Here is a 21,241-nt window from a genome sequence, read left to right as displayed (position 1 = left end):
CCGGCCCACGGGCGGTGTAGGAATCAGCGTGCTTTTACATGAGTAGAATGTGTGCTTTTATTTAAAATGCACCTCTGGGTTATTTGTGGGGCATAGGAATTCGTTCATTTTTCCCCCCTTTCAAAATATAGTCCAGCCTGAGGGACATGGTCTGAGGAACGGTGGACTGGACCACGGCTGAAAAAGGTTGCTGACCCCTGGTCTACACTGACTGGCAGAGGCGGTTTCAGGCAGGGAGCCTCAGTTCTATCTGGAGATGCCAGGAATGGGAACTTCTGCATGCAAAGCAGAGAAGCTCCAACACTAAGCTTCCTTTGGAAGCTGCCTTATACTGAGCCAGGCCAGTATTGTCTACTCTGACCGGCAGGAGTTCTCCAGGGTTTTCATACAGGAGATGCTGGGGATTGAACTTGGGACTTTCTGCATGCAAGGCAGATGCTCTGCCAATGAGCTGCAGCCCTTCTCTTCAGGGAAGCCCTTGAAATAGGAAGCACAGCTAGGAAATTCTTAGAATCACAAAGTTGGAAGGGACTCTGAAGATTGTCTAGTCCAACCCTCTGCAATGCAGGACTAGGTAGCTGTCCCATATGAGCATCAAAACTGTAACCTTGGCATTTTCATGCAGAAAGTTAGCACAGCCACCTGGATGAGAATCCCCCCCTCTAATGTGTTGCAGTAGAGATAGTAGTGCTAAGAGACAGCCTAATATGTTTTGCTGCCTGAGGCACACAAGAAGACACCCCCCCCAATCCCCAATACAGAAATTCACTGGACTGGAAGCTGATTCGGACTCCAGCACTGGCAGTGGGAGATCATCATCCACCTCTATGCCTGAGGGCAGCAGGCTAGCTTAGGGGGTGCAAGGCACACACAATGGAACAGAATGGGCAGGGGATTGAGGAGGAACAGAGGACTGCAGTCCCCTGCCCACCAGGATATGCTGCCTGAGGCTAATGCCTCACTTTGCCTAATAGTTGAGCCGGCCCTGATAAGGATAATGGTAGTAGCAGTTTGGGTTATTGCGTTGTTGTTTTTTATTTGATTATATATTTTGTGCTTTCATATTTTGGTTTTGTTCTGTGAACTGTTCTGAGACCTCAAGGTATAGGGTGGTATATAAATTCTAACAACAACAATTTGCAGGGCACTTTGGCAAGGGGGAGCACAGACAAATCTCCCCACCCTGCCACACTCATGCAATCTGAAGGGATCCAGAAAGTCAGTGCTTCATTTTGCTGCATGTGGAGAGTGGATCTATAACCTGTTCAAACCATGCAAAAAGAAATTGTTACCCACCCACCCACCCCTGCAAAGTCACATGCAGGACAAATTAGAAGTAGCTGGCTTTTATTTGCAGCGATGGTTTCTACAACATCTGGTCACCTTCTTCATCCTCACCCCAACCCTGCGAGGTAAGTCGCTGGAATCATATGCTTATGAAATAATTCTCGAGATGGAAGGGACCCCTGCGGTCAGCTGGTCCACACACACACACCAGCCCATTGCAGGGTCTGTGACGCAAGAAGCCACAACAGCAACTCTAACAGATTGCTTCCCAGACTCTTGAGCATGGATAGGCAAACTAAGGCCCAGGGGCTGGATCTGGCTCAATCGCCTTCTAAATCTGGCCCGCGGGCGGTCCGGGATTCAGTGTGTTTTTATTTAAAATGCATCTCTGGGTTATTTGTGGGGCATAGAAATTTGTTCATTCCCCCCCCCCAAAAAAATATAGTCTGCCCCCCACAAGGTCTGAAGGACATGGACTGGCCCCCTGCTGAAAAAGTTATACCTTAGGAAGCCTCCCCGCAACATTTAGCCCAGGCATCCCCAAACTGCGGCCCTCCAGATGTTTTGGCCTACAGCTCCCATGATCCCTAGCTAATAGGACCAATGGTCGGGGAAGATGGGAATTGTAGTTCAAAACATCTGGAGGGCCGAAGTTTGGGGATGCCTGATTTAGCCAATATCTGCCATTTCGAGTCATTTGTACGTAGAAGAAGAGTTTGGATTTGATATCCCGCTTTGAGACCCTCAAGGAGTCTCAAAGCGGCTAACAATCTCCTTTCCCTTCCTCCCCCACAACAGACACCCTGTGAGGTGGGTGGGGCTGAGAGACTTCAGAGAAGTGTGACTAGCCCAAGGTCACCCAGCAGCTGCATGTGGAGGAGCGGAGACACGAACCCGGTTCCCCAGATTACAAGTCTACCACTCTTAACCACTACACCACGTAGGCATCCTCTGGAAGATTTATGGTGGGGTAGGTAGTGGGAGACTTACAACACTGAAAGAGGGGAGCTGGCTGGTTTCTCAACCTACACAGAGAATTGAAAAGAATGGTGCTTGTAGATTTTGCCTCTCAAGAGTCTGCACTAAAGGTAAAGGTAAAAGGTAAAGGACCCCTGGACGGGCAAGTCCAGTCAAAGGTGACTATGGGGTTGTGGCGCTCATCTCGCTTCAGGCCAAGGGAGCCGGCTTTTGTCCACAGACTGTGACAAGGACCATGACAAGTACCACAGCAAACGGAAACGCCGTTTACCTTCCCGCCGCAGCGGTACCTATTTATCTACTTGCACTGGTGTGCTTTCGAACTGCTAGGTTGGCAGGAGCTGGGACAGAGCAATGGGAGCTCACCCCCATCACAGGGATTTGAACCACCAACCTTCCTATCAGCAAGCCCAAGAGGCTTGTCTGCACTATACATATAATGGCAGGACCATACTCCTTTAAACAGCCGGGGCTTCCCCGCCCCTAAAGAATAATGGGAACTGTAGTTCATTAGGGATGCCAAGAATTGTGGGAAGACCCCTATTGCTTTGTGTGGTAAACAACTCCCGCTTCACAGGGAACTCTAAGGATTGTAGCTCTGGGAGAGGAAAGAACATCAACCAATATACTTGCATGGGTGGAAAATACATTTGAGCACTAATAATGCCTTTTGCCTGCCTGGATGGATGGAGTATAGAGAGGTGTGTGTGTGTGTGTGTAGAAAATAGCCCCCTGTGTAAAGGGAAAGTTTTCATCCCTTGCTCTCCCCGATTTTGACTCTGCCCCCCCCCCACTGCCACGTGGCCCCTGGGAGGCTGCCCAGAGGGAAAGGTGGCCTTCAGGCTGGAAAAGCTGCTTCCCCACCCCTGCTCTAAGTGCACTAAAAAAATCCTGGCCAGCGATAGGTTCATTTGCCAGCATGTCAAGAGCTGCCCTCCTTCACTTCATCCCCAGCTGATTCTTCAAGGCCCGGAGCTCCTCCGCATGGATGGCACTCCCACCGCAGACGATAACGACAATGGAGTCCAGTTGCCGGCTCAGCCGCCCCTCTTCCTGCAGCTGCTGGAGGTAGCCTGAGTAGAGGAAAGCCAGGGTGGCAGCACAGGAAGGCTCCACCAGCATGCGCTCGTCATCTGGAAAGGGATGAGAAATAAGGGAGTACTGTAAGTGAAAATGATGTGCCGTTGGTATTTAACTCCCAGTAAATTAGCAAAAATGTATAAAACAAGGTCAAATGTATGCTGGAAGTGTAAGGAAAAAGAAGGCACCTTTTAGCATATGTGGTGGAAATGTAAGAATTTTGGGAAATGATATACAGTGGTGCCTCGCTAGACGAAATTAATTCATTCCACAGGTCAATTCGTGTAACGAATTTTTTGTCTAGCGAGTCCCAGATTCCCATAGGAATGCATTGAAACTTAATCAATGCGTTCCTATAGGCTCTGGGGGACTGGCGGCAGCATGCGACGGGGCTTCGGAGAAGGTCTCCAAAGCCCCGTCCGATGCCGGCTGTGTGCGAGGCGGCGGGGGGAGAAGCTCTCTTCTCCCAGCCACCGCCTTGCCTGCCTCCCCCAACATGGAGTGCAGCTTCGGAGACCTCCGAAGTTGCACTCCATGCTGGCTTTACGCTGCAAGAGGTGGCGGCGGGGGAAGAGCTTCTCCCGCTGCCGCCTCCCCTGACACGGAGCGCAGTTTCGGAGGTCTCCGAAACTGCACCCCATGCCGGCTGTGCGCGGCGAGAAGCGGCGGTGGGGGAAGAGAAGCCTGCCTTCTCTGGTATGGGGTGCAGCTTCAGAAACCTCCGAAACTGCACCCCATGCTGGCTTTTCACGGCGAGAAGCGGCGGCGGGGGAAGAGCTTCTCCCGCCGCCGCCTCCCGCCTGTCTTCCCCGGTGCTGCGCGGCAGTGCGGTGGCTCCGGGGGACGGAGCTGAATCGCAGCGGGCGCTGCTTGCCCCCGCCTGTCTTCCCCGAGCCAAGGGGAATACAGGCAGGGGCAGCTGCCGCACCGCCGCGTTTCGGCTCCATCCCCCCAGGCAAAGGAAGATTAGCTGTCAGCTTCCCGCGCTGACAGCTGATCTTCCTTTGTTGCTTTCTATGGCCGCCGCTTTGTAAGACGAAGTGGCGGTCATAGAAAATTTTGTCGTCTTATGAATGCCTCGCGCAATGCAAAACTCTTTCGTCTAGTGAGTTTTTCGTTGTGCGAGGCATTCATAAAGCAAGGCACCACTGTATAATGAGTAAAAAAAAACGTTCAAAATAACCTTTTCTAATCCTAGGTGCCGAAATCCCAAGGGAGCAGAAAAGACTACAGTGGTACCTCGACTTCCAAATGCCTCGACTTACGAAGGTTTCGACTTACGAAGTCAGCAAACCCGGAAGTATTTTCGCCACGCGTGTGTTCTACGCCTGTGCAGAAGCGGCATGCTCTGTCTGCGCAGGCGCAAAGCACAAAATCGCACTTTGCGCTTGCGCAAAATGGACGCTTCAACATCCAAAGGTTTCAACTTACGAAGAGCGCCACGGAACGGATCACCTTCGTAAGTCCAGGTACCACTGTATTTTTGTCTGCAACCACAGCTGTGTGGTTGGCCCAGAGATGGGAAAAAAGATAAAGTCCCAACCAGAGAAGAATGGCAGATCAAGTTGCTGAATTATGCCAAAATGGCTAAAATGACCGGAAAAATCAGAAACCAGGAAGACCAAAATTTTAATAAGGAATGGGGGAAATGTATAATTTATCTTAAAAACCATCGCAAACAGTTAAAATTGTTAGTAGGATCGGAATGACACTTGTAGTTTAATGGTGAATTTTGGACACAATAGAGAGGTAAAAGATTTGGATTATCATAAAAGATGCAGGAGGAAATGATTAACAATAGGACTCACAAAGGGGAGGAGGGAAGTCCAGGAGATTCCATGGAATCTTGTTTTTATGTTGCATGTTGAATATGTGACTGTAAAATTTTAATCTGAAAAACCAAATAAATAGCAGCAACTCCTGACCAGTTGCACTGATCCCAAATCCCAGGAGGATCTATTAGTTGGTTTTATTTATTGTTATATCCACTCATTCTGTTCTGAATAATGCCTTTTTGTAGGGAAAGGTTGGGGGAACTGGGGATGAGTTTATGAAAGCAAAGGGACAGTGGCCTGAAAAGGTTTGGGAAGCTATGAGTTATCTCTCTGATCTCTACTGACAGATTCTCTGATGCAGTATAAAAACGAGAGCTCCTACAAGCCACTAGAGGGAGCTGTCTGCCTATCAGTTGCCTGCCTTCACCACAGCTCTATGCTTCCAGTGTTTCAGGGTTAACATTGCATTAAATGTGGAGCATGCAAGTGTGGTCAGTGATTTAAAAATAAAATAAAGTTAATATTAATTGTTCGGGGTGGCAATTTTCATCAGAACCACAGGGGGATATCACTGTTTGCCACACCTTTGAAAACTCACCCAGGAACTGCTCAATGGCTTTCACCGCTTCCACATCATCTAGCACATGAGAGATGATGCAACACTCGCGGGCACAATCCAGAGCCCTCTGTGCCACTGTCTTGGCTCCCAGGCACATGGCCACACTGCAGAATCGACAGTAAATAGCAAGGTAAGTTTGCACCCATACCCAGGGAAGGCGGGAGGGTAGGAGTAATGAGTTAATCCATTGGGGGGGGAGAGACTCTATGAATTGAAAGTGGAGTCGCAATATGTACTTTCCCTTGTTTATTTGTTTGTACATATTCTATCACAAAAAAAACCTTAATAAAAACTACCCAGACCCTGAGATCACCTTCTGAAGCCCGTCCTCGTGTGTGCCGCCTCCACGAGCAGTCCACGAGAACAGGTCTTTTCTGCAGTGGCTCCCCCTTTGTGGAATGCTCTCCCCAGGGAGGTCTGCCTGGCGCCTTCATTATACAGTTTTAGGTGCCTGCCAGGCAAAAATGTCCCTCTTTGGTTGATTGGCATCCAATGTCCTTTAAAAATGTAAAAAAAATTCCTTCAGTAGCACCTTAAAGACCAACTAAGTTTTTGTTTTGGTATGAGCTTTCGTGTGCATGCACACTTCTTCAGATACACTTGAAACAGAAGCAACCAGACCCTTATATATATTCAGAGGGTGGGGGGGGTGATGGGATGGGAATGGGTGATGGGCTGTAAGAGTGGTAAACCTCTGAATATATATAAGGGTCTGGTTGCTTCTGTTTCAAGTGTATCTGAAGAAGTGTGCATGCACACGAAAGCTCATACCAAAATAAAAACTTAGTTGGTCTTTAAGGTGCTACTGAAGGAATTTTTTTTATTTTGCTTCGACTCAGACCAACATGGCTACCTACCTGTAACTTTAAAAATGTGTTGGTGAGGGGTTATTGGGTTGTTTCTGTTTCTGTTTTGGTTATGTGTTTTGTGTTTTTATATTGTGATTTTATGTTGTAACCACCCCAAGACCTACAGGTATGAGTGGCATACAAATCATCGCCATCACCACCATCGTCATCATCGCCTGTGAGGTGACAGACCAGCTCCACTGGGACTCCAATCCCCATCAGGCTGCCTCAGTGGGAGAGGTGGGAAGTGGGGCTCATCCTATCAGCTTCACCAAAAAACCAGCTGCATCAGGTAGCTCCTGCCCCTGAACTGCACCAGTTGCTCATTATAACAGGGATCAGCAAACTTTTTACAGCAGGGGGCCGGTCCCCTGTCCCTCATACCTTGTGGGAGGCAGGACTATATTTTGAAAAATAATAATGAACAAATTCCTATGCCCCACAAATAACCCAGCGATGCATTTTAAATAAAAGGACACATTCTACTCATGTAAAAACACGCTGATTCTCAGACCAGATTAAGAAGGCGATTGGGCCGGATCCAGCCCCCGGGCCTTAGTTTGCCTACCCATGCATTATAACAACTGTTCAAGAATTGTTGCCCAAGTTTGATTCCAGCCCCCTCTCCACACAGCCTGCCCCCCTTCCCCTTGTGTGACGTGGGTTGTTGTTGTTTTAATTGTAAGCTTGTGGGCAGAGAGAGCTGTCTCCTTTTAACTGATTGTCATATAGCTCAGTTGGTAGAGCACAAGACTCTTAAACTTGGGATCATGGGTTCGAGCCCCACGTTGGGCAAAAGATTCCTGCATTGCAGGGGTTGGACTAGATGACCCATGTGCTCCCTTCCAACGTTACAGCTCTGTGATTCTACATTCTGGGAGACTTTTTGGCTGAAAAGTTGGGTATGAATGCTACAAACAAACAAACAAACAAACAAACAACCCTTTTCAGGATGGAACTCTAGACCAGCGTTTCTCAACTGCTGTTCCGCGGCACACTACTGTGCCGCGAGACGCTGGCTGGTGTGCCGTGACGTGCGGCTTGTTTCCCGGGGAACGGCAAACCCTCACCAGCCAGAAGCCTCGGCTCAAGGCTCGCGAGAGCGCAAACCTGGCTGACGAGAGAAAGCTCCACTTCTGCCACCCCCGCACACCGTTGAGGGAAAGGGAGCCAGAGAAAGGACTACAGTTCCCAGGGGCTCCTTTCGGGCAACTGTTCTCGCCGCTTGCTCTCGCGAGATGGCCCGGCGCCACTCTGTTCCCCAACCCCACCTCTCGCAAGTTCGCGCTCGCTTGCTGCGCGGTGGTTGAATGTGGGGCGGTGGCGGCGATGGCAGCGCGCTCCGCTGCCTCGTCGTCTCCTCCGACGGAGCTGTCCTTGTCGCCGTTCGTCCGGAAGCTCCGTAAGTGGTGGATCCTCCGAAGCCCCTCTCCCTTTCAGGCTAGCGGAGACGAGCACGCTGGAGCCGCAGCCGCTGCTTCTAGGGGCGCCGGAATGAGCGGCAGAGGGGAACTTTCTTCCAGGTGTGCCTCGTGATTTTTTTCATGTAACAAGTGTGCCTTGGCCCAAAAAAGGTTGAGAAACACTGCTCTAGACAGTATAACAAGAGTTACCAGGAGGTCTCCATTGAGGCACTGAAGAGACCGAGATCCTGCTTTGCTTCAGTAAGGCAACTTATTGGAACCAGCCTACCTTTTGTACCACAGCTAAAAAAATAGGAGGAGGTAGAAGAGGGAGATTAGTTTTGATAGCTTAGTTGGTTAGAGCATGGTGCTAAGAATGCCAAGGTTGCAGGTTTGATCCCTGTACGGGACAGCTGCATATTCCTGCATTGCAGGGGGCTAGACTAGGTGAACATCAGGGCCCCTTCCAACTCTCTGAAGTGAGATGAGGAAGTCCCTTTAATGGCAAACTTAGGTGGGGAGTGCTAACAGGTGAACCCAAAACAGGGACCCTGGGGAACAAGAAGGAAGCATCAGCATGCTCAGGATAACCCTGAAGATTTCAGGGTCCAAACTTTTTTTTTAAGGGAGGAGAAGAAAGAAGGAGAACATTTTGTCTCAAGATCAATGCTCTTTCCTTCAAACTGGGGTTGCTGCCATCTCCAGTGCACACTACTCACCTGGTTATGTCAGGCAGAGTGACGAGCCGTCCTGCTTTGAGGGCTGCGTTGAAGCTGTCAGCACCTCTTGTCTCCACAGCGATGACGGGCACATCCTGCCAGCCCACCTCTTGCAGACCAGACACCACCCCACAGAGCAGCCCACCTCCGCCCACAGCGAGCACAATAGCTCCTGGCTTGGAATCCAGCGAGTCCCTCAGCTCCTTGATCAGAGTGCTGTGGCCCTTCCTGTGTGGAGAGGAGACATCTTTGAGAGACTGGCATTTGTGGGAAGGACGCTCTGAGCCACGGACAGCCCAAGACATTTTGCTGCCGGAGGCAAGGAGAAGAGGACGCAGAAGCTGACTAGACCGGTAGCTAAATCTTACTTGGCGATGGGACATCTAAGAACATAAGAGGACCCTACTGGATGAGGCCAATGGCCCATCTTGTCCAGCATCCTGTTCTCAGAGTGGCCAACCAGATGTCTATGAGAATCCCACAAGATAGATATGAGCACAAGAACACTCTCCTCTCCTGTGGTTTCAAACAACTGATATTCAGAAGCATTACTGTCTCTGACAGTAGAGGCAAAGCATACCAGCATCACTAACACCCATTTATAGCCTTCTCCATTAATTGGTCCAATCCTCTTTTAAAGCCATCCAAGTTGGTGGCCGTCACTGCCTCTGTGGTGGCCAGCTCCATAGCTTAACTATGCTCTGCATAAAGAAGTACTGTCCTGATTCTTCCAACATTCAGTTTCATTGGATGCCCAGGAGTTCTAGTGTTATGAGACAGGCAGAAAAATTCTCTATCCACTTTCTGTCTTCTATCATGTTGGCCTCTTACTTGCCTTTCCTTTAAACTAAAAAGTCCCAAAGGCTTCATAGGGCACTTGCTGCATCCCTGAGGACAGAAACGGATTTAAGGGAGTGCAGTGGAATCCACATGGCACACACAGTTCCATCCTCTGACACCTTGTCACTGCTCCCTGTCCCCCAGTATCCACTGCCCGAGGCAGGCTATAAAAATCTTCCTGATGTTCCAGGACAGTGCTGAGACAACTTGTATCTTGTACCTCAGCTTAAGGATCGCTATCCATGGTCCTGAATCTCGCCCCTATGTCCCTCTCCAAGGTGCTGATCACAACAAAATATAGCATTTAGGGGAAATGAAGAATGAATGAGCTCAAACAGCAAGGACATAAAGCACGACCCTTTCTACCCGTTTGTTCCTCATTTGTTTTGGAACCAATGGAAATTGGACCAACTGGGCCCCAGCAGTAGGTGGAAAGGGCACAACTCTATGTCCCCAACAAGGACTTTTGAGTTAGATGGGTGTGGAGAGCCCTATCTACTTGACAGAGTGCCCAGTACACAACAACTACTTATGGATTCTGAGGTGGAAATTCTGCAAGACACATTATCGGTGAGGTCAGTTTCAAGTACACAAGAGTGCATCCTAAATACAAAATGGGTAAGAACTAGTTTAGGAGGAACCTATCTGACAGAGTGAAAATCAAGTCCAAATAAGGCACAAGGAGGGCTCTTTATGCAAAGTTTTTTTTTAAGGACTGTGGTTGGATGAAGAGATTATGAGGTGCTGGGGTGACAGAAGGGGACTGGCTAGACTAGAGAATAAACAGCCAATATGATGTATTTATTCCTATGTAGAGTGTGTGCTAATGGGACTGCTATCACAGACTCCTTTGGACTCTGTCCAGAAATATGTTACAGTGGTACCTTGGTTCTCAAACACCTTGGAACTCAAACAACTTGGAACCCAAACACTGCAAACCCGGAAGTAAGTGTTCTGGTTTGCGAACATTTTTCGGAAGCCGAATGTGCTCCTTTGTGAGTGTTACACTTCCGATGTGAGTGCCCATTTCTGTTTTGAGTGCCACAATTCTGTTTTGAGTGCCACACTTCCGTTTTGAGTGTTACGCTGAGGTCTGTCTGTTTTTGCTATTTATTTTGCATTTTTGTTTTGGGGGCTCATATTTGTTTTGTTTTTGTGACTGCGTGGAACCCAGTTGAGCTACTGATACATTGTTTATTGCTTTCCTTTTATGGATCAGTGGTCTCGTTAGATAGTAAAATTCAGGTTAAATTGCTGCTTTAAGGGTTGTTTTTAAAAGTCTGGAATGGATTAATCCGTCTTGCATTACTTTCTACGGGAAAGTGCGCTTGGTTTTGGAAAGCTTTGGTTTTGGAACGGACTTCCGGAGCAGGTTAAGTTTGAGAACCAAGGGAGCACTGTACTGAATAAAGTGACTAATTAGGAATCTGGCGTGAGACTCTTTATTGGACGCCCAAAGGGGATTTTCTCCCAAAATTTACTTCCCAAGGACCTTACCACACCAATGGGTGGTCAAAAGGGTGGATCTTGACCCAGCCATCAGCTTCAGCCAGCCTCTTAGCTCTTTCTTCAGCATCATCCCACACCTGCCAGAACAAGAAACAGGAAGACCTTTTCAGTTCATTACAAATTATAAATGAACTGAAAAGAGTGTTGAAGAACACCTTTGTTAAGAAACCAGAATCCTTCCTATTGGGCATGGTAGGAAAAGAATTGCCTAGTACAGATGTGAATTTGTTTTTGTATGCCACAACTGCGGCGAGAGTATTACTAGCAAAGTACTGGAAGACACCGAAGATACCTACAGTGGAGGAATGGCAGATGAAGATGTTGGACTACATGGAACTTGCTGACCTGACCGGAAGGCTACGCGACCGAGGAGAGGAGAAGAGGAGTGGAAGAAATTTAGAATTTATTCTAAAAAATATTGTAGAATTGATATTTGAAGAGGATTATAAGCAATTGTGTAGGTTGTAGGTTAGGAAATAAGGGTGTAAAATTATATAGGTTAGATATGTAAGTTGGACAGTTGAATAATTTGATTAGAACCTGCGAAGTTGGAGATGTATTGAACCGTTAGAAAGGATGCTCGTGGAGGTCGATTATTGAATTATGAAATTAGGATATTGGAATGTTGATCTTTATTCTTATTTTTATTGTTAATTATTCTTTTTTCTTTTTCTTTTTTCTCTTAAAGTTGGATGTTTGAAGAGGATATATGTTTTAGGAGAACATTGTTTCTTTTTTTTCTTTTTCTTGTTTATATGTTCGAAAATCTTAATAAAAAATAATTAAAAAGAAAAAAGAAACAAACAGGAAGACCTCCAGTGAAATTGAGAGGAGACCTTGATTATCCAATTCAGCACCAGCTCCGGGGATGAGGGGACCCACAGCAATTGTCCTAGAGGGCTTTTTTCTTCACTGGGTCCCCCTGCCAACCAGGTTAGGCATCTGGGATGGGCCCTCCCAGTCTGCTTGGGCACCGGCAACTGCCCAAGTGTGCCCGGCGGTGGCACCAGCCAGACCTGCTCCAACCTTACCCGCGATTCAGAAGCGTTCGGCAGTCGTTCCTCCACTCACCTTCCCACAGATCTCCACCTCTGCACCAAACTTCTTTAGCTTATTCACCGTCGACAGTGGAGTACTTCCGTGGACGATGATGGTGGCAGGTATGCCAAGTTTCTGGGCAGCATAGGCTGCAGCAAGTCCAGCGTTGCCACCTGCGAGGAATGGGTAGCAGCAGGGAAGAGGAAAACATTCCCACCCAAGTTGAAGAACTGGCCATAGGAGAGCAGCCTATGCTGTACCCGAGGACCCCAGACTAGCTTAGGGGGCATGTGACACACACACTGCTCCCCACCCCTCACCCCTCGTCATGCCAAGGTGACCCCATTTTACACTAAGATGCCTCTTTATTTTCATTTTTATATATATGTTATTTTGACAAAGTAATAACCATAAATAAATAAGAATAAAAATGTGCGCCCCGCCACCGAGACTATTCCATTGTACCTATCCAACCTCCCAAAATTTCGACACCGCTTGCCATGGTTTGACCCCTTTCCATTTTAACAGGACAAATTCTGCAAACACCTTCCATATCTCCTCGAAATCATTTCTCCTGCGTATCCCCCATCTTACCTTAATGGCACATGTTCATCTATCATTTAATAGCTATATCCCATACCTCTTTATACCATTCTTCCATTTTATATTCTGCTTGCCCCTTCGACTAGGGACCCAGGTGGCGCTGTGGGTTAAACCACAGAGTCTAGGGCTTGCTGATCAGAAGGTTGGCCGTTCGAATTCCTGCAAAAGGGTGAGCTCCCGTTGCTCGGTCCCAGCTCCTGCCCACCTAGCAGTTCGAAAGCACATCAAAGTGCAAGTAGATAAATAGGGACTGCTCCGGCAGGGAAGGTAAACGGTGTTTCCGTGCGCTGCTCTAGTTCGCCAGAAGCAGTTTTGTCATGCTCACCACATGACCTGGAAGCTGTCTGCGGACAAATGTCGGCTCCCTCGGCCTATAGAGCGAGATGAGCGCTGCAACCCCAGATGGTCAGGGGCCCCTGATGGTCAGGGGCCCCTTTGCCCCTTCGACTTCCTACGGTAGCTATCATAATTTGTGCAGCTGTCAATCAATTTGTGAGAAAGTCCTTCATAGCCTGCAAAACTTCCACCCCATCGTAAATTGATAATAATGCTACCTCTGGACTTTCAGTCAGCTTTAACCCAGTGATTTCTGTTATAAGATATCTCTTTGAATAGTGATGGCTTCCCTCAAAGGATTATGGGAACAGTAGTTTTTAAAGAATTGTTATGAGACCCCTATCCCTCTCACAGAGCTGCAATTCCCAGAGTTCTCTGGGAAGAGGGATTGTCTGTTAAACTAGCTCTGGGTGGGGAATATGGGCCTCCGAACGACTCTCAGCACACTTAACAAACTACAGTTCCCAGGATTCTTTGGGGGGGAAACCATGGCTGTTTAATGTGAGGTAATACTGCCTTACATGTATAGTGCAGATGGGTCAGGGCGATTGGGAGGAATAGCCAGGGGTTTGCCACCACCATCACCACATCTGCACCTGCCAGCTGAGTTTGGAGTCATCTCATTTTGCCTAATGGCAGGGCCGGCCCTCTGAATACACCGTACAAACTGAATCAAGGTCAAGAGGAGTAACTAAGTCACACGCAGGGTGTTCTTCGGGCTTCCCTGACAATTACTAGAGAAACATTGGAAGTTGAAAGAAGGACCGAAAAGGCACGGGGATATTTATTTACCTGATGAACAAACCAGGTGCTGACAACCCTTTTTGGCAACCTGAAATGAACAGGAGAGGGAATTCAGTTTGAGAGAGGGGAAGGTGTGAGAATGCATTGATCTGGAGGAGAACGCCATATGGAAACTTGGAAAGTGTTATTAGAACCACAGGAAGCTCTCTATTTAGATTAAATGGCAGCAGTGATTCCTGCACAGCAGAGGGCTGGACTAGATGACCCTTGGGTCCCTTACAGCTCCACAGTTTCTGTGATTCTAGGGCTGAGCCCAGTTTGTCCTCCTGGGTGACTTAAACGCCCTTCCCCTTGTTTCTGAATGTTGCCATTTCTGAGCCAAAAATGTGTCTATTTTATTTTATTTTATTTTGGCATGTTATATTTATGTTATGCAGATAGGACATTGTGTTACTGTGATAATATACATCAGGTTGGAAGATCAGCTTGCAAGTGAACACAGTGTGCCGTGTGTTATTAAGCCCTGTAACAGTGTTGCCTGAGCAGATATGAGAGTCTTTGTGACTCTCTTACATAGTTTATTATTTATTTCTGTGCTTATTTAGTATAGAATCATAGAATCATAGAGTTGGAAGAGACCACAAGGGTCATCCGGTCCAACCCCCTGCCAAGCAGGAAACACCATCAAAGCATTCTTGACATATGCCTGTCAAGCCTCTGCTTAAAGACCTCCAAAGAAGGAGACTCCACCACACTCCTTGGCAGCAAATTCCACTGCCAAACAGCTCTTACTGTCAGGAAGTTCTTCCTAATGTTTAGGTGGAATCTTCTTTCTTGTAGCTTGAATCCATTGCTCTATGTCCGCTTCTCTAGAGCAGCAGAAAACAACCTTTTCACCCTCTTCTATATGACATCCTTTTATATATTTGAACATGGCTATCATATCACCCCTTAACCTTCTCTTCTCCAGGCTAAACATACCCAGCTCCCTAAGCCGTTCCTCATAAGGCATTGTTTCCAGGCTTTTGACTATTTTGGTTGCCCTCCTCTGGACACGTTCCAGCTTGTCAATATCCTTCTTGAACTGTGGTGCCCAGGACTGGACACAGTATTCCAGGTGAGGTCTGACCAGAGCGTACCTTTTTATCCCACCTTTCCTCCAAGGAGTTCAACGCGGGGCATGTGGTTCTCTACCTGCCAACACACACTGCTCCATTTTATCCTCACAACAACACGGGAAGGATAGGTTAGGCTGAGTTGTTCACCCAGTGAGCTTCATGGCTGTGTGAGAATTTGAACAGCTGTTTTGTTTGGGGGAGCTGCCCATAGTGCAAGCTGCTGTTCTTCCACAAAGGAACTTCCAGGGTACTTGGCAACCACTCACCTGTTGGCAAAAGTAGCCAATGCCCCGGATTTTGAAGGAACCCGAGGGTTGGACATTCTCCATCTTCATATAGACTTTGGTGCCCGCAGCTTCGGAAAGGGTGATGCTCTCCAGGACAGGCGTCACAACATGGAATGGTCTTCCATCCCTGCCACCAAAATGGTCCCCCGTTGCAGTCATGGAGATTGCCTAAAACACAGAAGTGGAGAGATGGAGGTTAGCTGGAATGCTTGGTGCTGGAAATAAAAGAGCCAATGTAAATAAATAAAAGAGCTAGTGCATTGGGTCCCAGCTCATTTCCGAGCACAATTCAAAGTGTTGGTGCTGACCTTTAAAGCCCTAAACAGCCTCGACCTAGTATACCTGAAGGAGCATCTCCACCCCCATTGTTCAGCCCGGACACTGAGGTCCAGCACCGAGGGCCTTCTGGCGGTTCCTTCACTGCGAGAAGCGAAGTTACAGGGAACCAGGCAGAGGGCCTTCTTGGTGGTGGTGCCCGCCCTGTGGAATGCCCTCCCATCAGATGTCAAGGAAATAAATAACTATCTGACTTTTAGAAGACATCTGAAGGCAGCCCTGTTTAGGGAAGTTTTTAATGCTTTATGTTTTATCATGTTTTTAATTTTACAGTGTTTTTAATATTCTGTTGGAAGCCGCCCAGAGTAGCTGGGGAAACCCAGCCAGATGGGCGGAGTATAAATAATAAATTGTTGTTGTTGTTGTTGTTGTTGTTGTTGTTGTTGTTGTTGTTGTTTGCCAAGCACAGTTGACTGTGTGACAATCTCCACCAAGGGAGAGCCCACCACACCATTGGTGAATTGGACTCATTGTTGAAACTGCTCTGGCCTTCAAACATAAGATCAAAGGAAGATCCCTCCTGGATCAGACCTCCCCAGCCACTCTGGGCGGCTTCCAACGGGATATTAAAACACAATAAAACAGGCATCTCCAAACTGCGGCCCTCCAGATGTTTTGGCCTACAACTCCCATGATCCCTAGCTAACAGGACCAAAGGGCGGGGAAGATGGGAATTGTAGTCCAAAACATGTGGAGGGCCGAAGTTTGGGGATGCCTGATCTAGATTACTAAAGGCAGGAAAGTAACCAAGGTCACATCCGTGCAATACATTTAAAGCACTCTTTAACAGTCATGGCTCCCCACCACCACCCAAGAATTCTGGGAAGTGTAGTTTGTTACAGGTGCTGACCTCACAGACCTTACAGTTCCCAGGACCTGCAATAAACTACAGTTCCCAGGATTCTCTGTGACTGTTAAAGTAGCCTAATAGTGCTTTAAATATATGGCATGGATCATGTGTCCTTAGATAGTGATGAAAGTAGCGGTGGCAATAAATCTTTCCCAAAAGACTTCTGGGACTCCAGAGGTATTAAATTGCAACCTTGTCTAACACTAAATGTTATAAAAGGCTCCCAGGTTGCCATAAGGTTCTCATATCCTGCACCTCCTCCAAGCGCGTTGCTGCATAAGCTTCTCAGCTGCTGCAATGAACCGTTTTTGCCCACCAGCCTTCCATTGTCAACGGAGATGAAAGACAGTGATGGGAAAGTTCCCAGGTTCAATCCCGGGCAGGGCCGTCTCAAGCATGTCGGGCGCCGTGGTGCGGAGATCGCTCTGGCGCCCCTGCCCTAGTGGGCGCAGCGCGCAGCATAGCTTCCATGCGGCTTTGCCGTGCAGCACCCCCCCCCCGCTGACCCGGCACCTTGGCGCCCCGCACCACCCAGCCTATCCCTAGAGCCGGCCCTGATCCCGGGCACCTCCAGGAGAGACCCCCTTCCTGAAACCCTGGAGAACCACTGCCAGTCAGAGCAGACAATACTGAGCTAGCTGGACCAACAGTCAGGATCTGCATAGGACAGCTTCCTGTGTCCCTGCGCTCTGCAAGCACACCATCTGATGCAAATTTAGACGGGGCCACCAATTTGGACAGCTTTAAAAGAGTGGCTCTGTTCTGCCTGCATGGTCAGAGGCAGCAATGCTTCTGAGCAGGGGCGTCTTGCCCATAGAGGCAAGTGGCGCAGGGCACCAGGGCAAGTTCTGGAGGGTGCCAGAGAAGAGACGGAGGCTGGGTGGGCGCCTCCTGGCATCAGCTCACTGCCCTTGCATGTCTCACTGAAGCAGCGCTACGCCCGGAGTCTCCACCTCTTCCCCGCCGGAGGAGCCACCCTCCAGCCGCTGCCCGGCTCCTCCAGCCCCGCAAAGCTGCCGACAGCGCCATAAAAAGGTAAGCAACTCTGGGAAACCGGGGGGGGGGCGGAGGGATCTTAGCACCACGGCGCCGGATATACTTAAGACGGCCCTGCTTCTGAGTGCCAATTGCTGGAAGCCACAGGAGGGAAGAGTCCTCTTGTGCACATTTGCTGTTTACAGGTTTCCCACAGGCATCCGTTTGGCCACTGTGAGAACAGGATGCTGGACTAGATGAGCCATTGGCCTGATCCAGCAGGCCCTTCTTACGTTCTCAAGTAAATGCTATAATTTAACAATACATCACGCCACAGTGGGGAAGACTTGTGACCAAATCGATGCCTTGTGTGTCTGAGTGATGAGTTTGTTGCCCTGGGGGGGGGGGCTAACTATTGATGAGAGACTTCAAACTAGTCCACCCTGGTTGATCTCCCTCCTAAGGGTTCTCTACCTTTAAACCAGACTTGGATCAGACAGGACAGTCCTTCTAACAAAGGACTCTTGCAAGTAGAGGACGGGGCCTCTGAAAAGCCAGACATGTCATCACCTAAAGTTAGACTCATACTGTGTACATAGGGTGATGACTTTTTTACAACCTCATTTCCCTGTATCATAATTTGATGAGCTTTCATTAAAGATTAGATAAAATCTTACTTTCAAAGAGATTTGATTTAAAAAAAAACCTCATGCACAAAATGATTTAAAAAATTTTTTATCAGTTTTTTGACCATTTTTGAAGTCACTGTAAGCAGATATAAAATTGAACCCAAGCTTTAGAGTCACATATATACAACATTATATAGGGTCATCAAACACACAAGGAAGCTTTTTTTAGCTGCAGTAACAGTATAGACGCTGCTAGAGGACGATATTTTGCTACCTCTCCTGTAGGTTCTTCTCCCAGCATGTCCGGCAGGGTCTGCTGGCTGAGTTTTGAGGTCCCAAAAAGGGGCTTTTACCTTGCGCAGGTGTGACATTTGTATACCCTATGATTGTGGAATGTGGTATTTTGTCCAAATTTGATATGAAATATATATAGAACTGTTAATACAATTTTATGAAATGGTAAAACGGCATACAAAAAAAATTAAAAACAGTTTGTGCGTAACCTTTTTAAATATTTCAATGGAATATACCTCATTTTAGTCATTAAAATGCAAAGGTTCATCCATTTGTGCTACAGGAAATAATTTTTGAGAGAAAAAAATGAAAATCCATCACCCTAGTGTACAAGCCATGCATTTCAAGCACATTACTTGCCCCTCCAAAGAATCCTGGGAACCGTAGCTCGCCCCAAACAGAGCTACAATTCCCACAAGGCAACAACAAACTACAGTTCCCAGGATTCTTTGGGGGAAGTCACGTGCTTTAAAATTTACAGTTCATATGCAGCCTGGAACGTCTATCCTCATCTGATATCCTGGACCTTGGAGAACCTGATTCTTTCCACAGCATTTAGTATCTGCCTGGCACTCCCTTTTCAAGCCAAACAACATTTCCCTGCAAATCTTTTGTTTTCCAACTCAGGGAATGAGTTCTCCTCTAAAACCAGCCGTTTTAAAATTCTGGCCACATCAGTGCACAAATAACAAGAAGCACGGGCTATTCTTCCCTCACCCACCGCCCACATAAGAAATTCGGCCTATGAGGATCCCCCGTTCCCACATCCATCCCAAAAGGCCACGTCCACCGCTGAAGAGGTACCTCTCAATCTGGACTCCCCAGGAAACAATGAGCTTCTCTCTCCCGTTCCAGAGGAGTTTTTCTCACGCAGAAAGTTCCTGCCACCCTCAGCTGTGTGAGCTGAGCAAAGTTTATTTGGAGGAGGGAACCGGGAAGAGTGCCAAGGGGATGTGCTCAAGGAATCTTAGCAACCGACTCTCGTCAGTCTTGAGTTGCAAAGTTGCAGAGTTGCAAAGTTGCTCCTCAGAAGGCTGGGAATGATGACTGTTAGGATTGCCGGGGGGGGGGGGGTTGAGAGCTTTATTGACACACACACACACACCCAGCTTTCTTCCAAAGAGGGCAACATCGAACATCGTCATCTCTTGCTTGGCCTTCAAGAATTTGCACCGCTCATGTCATTTATCATACTTGCCACTGTGAGTCTTGATCCCATCCCCTTTGGAAAGCACTTTGAGCCTTGGAATCTGAGCAGATCTGGGGCTAGTGAGAACCTTTTTAATATTTAACATACACACACACCTACAATGTCAGCGTTCATCCACAGCCACTGCAAGTCAGCAATTTGAAGTCACAGGAATCATTAATGCTGTAAGAATATTTTCTGGGGTGGGGAAAGTACTGTTTAGTTAATAAGAACATGCAGTGATACATGATATCAGTGATACACACACACACACACACACACACACACACACACACACACACGATATATCAGTTATATAGTGATATTAGGGACGTGGGTGGCACTGTGGTCTAAACCACTGAGCCTCTTGGGCATGCCGATCGGAAGGTCAGCGGTTCGAATCCCCGCGACGGGGTGAGCTCCCGTTGGTCTGTCCCAGCTCCTGCCAACCTAGCAGTTCAAAAGCATGCTCAGGTACTTCTGAGACTGGAAAGTAGATGCCGTTTCCATGCTCTCTGGCGTCCGCCATGGCGTTCTGTTGCACCAGAAGTGGTTTAGTCAGAAGGGCAGGGTAGAAATATATTATTATTATTATTATTATTATTATTATTATTATTATTATTATTATTATTTCCTGCTGGACACATGACCCAGAAAGCTGTCTGTGGACAAACACCGGCTCCCTCAGCCTGAAGCGAGATGAGCGCCACAACCCCATAGTCGCCTTTGATTGAACTTAACCGTCCAGGGGTCCTTTACCTTTTACCTTTACCTGCTGTGATACAAGTGTTAGTTGCACCCTGCTTGGGCTACTGTGATGTGCTCTGAGTGAGGCTATTTTTGAAAAAGTGCCATGTAGTGCTTGCAGATGCTTTAAAATGCTCAAGGTGCTTTCGGAGGCTTCGAAGTTCCTGAGGTTTCAGTTTTATTGCCCATCAGTTGATAGAGCCAGCTCCTGCCAGGGCACAACCAGGAGTACACTTTAAGGCTCCTGCCTCTCTCCTTACCCCACGCCTGACATCACCTATGACAAGCAGGTGGGCATGATGTGGGCCAGAGGACCCCCATCCCTGCTCTGAACAAATACATCCATCTATCAAATGTGCATGAAGAAAAGAAAGTGGGCTATCAACCCAGCCTGAGACATTTGGAAAGGGTTATACACACACACACACACACACACACACACACACACACACACACAGGTCAGCCAAGTGGCAGGCTGTTGTGTAATGTCACGTTCCGCTTTGATTGCCCATGTGATGCACTCTCTTAGGCAATCCATCCAAAAGCAATTATGCGGATTTAGGACTTCTCCTTGTTGCCGTCTCATTAAGCCTTTTCAAAGGGAAAGAACCGGGAGAAATCTTTTCCGGAATCACAGGCACAGGGCTTGATCATTTGCATTCCGTTTCTGGACTTAGTACAGTAGCAATATTGATTATGTCTCTCTCTCTCTCTCTCTCTCTCTCTCTCTCTCTCTCTCTCTCTCTCTCTCTCTCTCTCTCTCTCTCTCTCTCTCCTGCTTATCTCCTGGGTCTTAGATGGGGCAGCTATGGAGGGGAGGGAAGCAGGGTAAAGGAGATCAGCTGAGTCATGAGAAGGGGCTCGGAAAAGGGGAGCCCAAACGATTAGGGGATGCAAAGACCCACCACATGAGGAACGGTAAACTTCCTAGTTTAGAGAAAAGGCGGGGAAACGGTGGCACGATAGTAGTGTATAAAATGAGGCACGGCACAGAGAAATTGGATAAAGGAAGGTTCTTATCCCAAAGCACTAGAACT

The 21,241-nt window shown here is 47.8% G+C and overlaps 1 protein-coding gene and 1 long non-coding RNA gene across 2 annotated transcripts; one reads left to right on the top strand and one right to left on the bottom strand.

Annotated features, from left to right (window-relative positions):
* Positions 1-1,338: 1,338 nt before the first annotated feature.
* On the bottom strand, positions 1,339-19,275 carry LOC118076381 (serine dehydratase-like). Its single transcript, XM_035099092.2, has 8 exons — positions 19,073-19,275; positions 15,164-15,352; positions 13,828-13,867; positions 12,130-12,269; positions 11,047-11,135; positions 8,710-8,937; positions 5,719-5,843; positions 1,339-3,398 (listed from the first exon to the last, which is right to left on the bottom strand). The coding sequence occupies exons 2-8, from the start codon at positions 15,341-15,343 to the stop codon at positions 3,205-3,207; spliced, it is 996 nt and encodes a 331-aa protein (XP_034954983.1). The 5' UTR covers positions 15,344-15,352; positions 19,073-19,275; the 3' UTR covers positions 1,339-3,204.
* LOC132591318 (uncharacterized) lies at positions 3,292-8,716 on the top strand. Its single transcript, XR_009556905.1, has 3 exons — positions 3,292-3,428; positions 4,544-5,869; positions 6,707-8,716. It is a non-coding gene; the product is annotated as an uncharacterized LOC132591318 (long non-coding RNA).
* Positions 19,276-21,241: the final 1,966 nt, after the last annotated feature.

The sequence above is a fragment of the Zootoca vivipara genome, chromosome 17, assembly GCF_963506605.1.
Source record: "Zootoca vivipara chromosome 17, rZooViv1.1, whole genome shotgun sequence".
NCBI lineage: Eukaryota > Metazoa > Chordata > Lepidosauria > Squamata > Lacertidae > Zootoca > Zootoca vivipara.
Note: the sequence above shows the minus strand (reverse complement) of the source record. Positions and strands in the feature narration are given on the sequence as shown.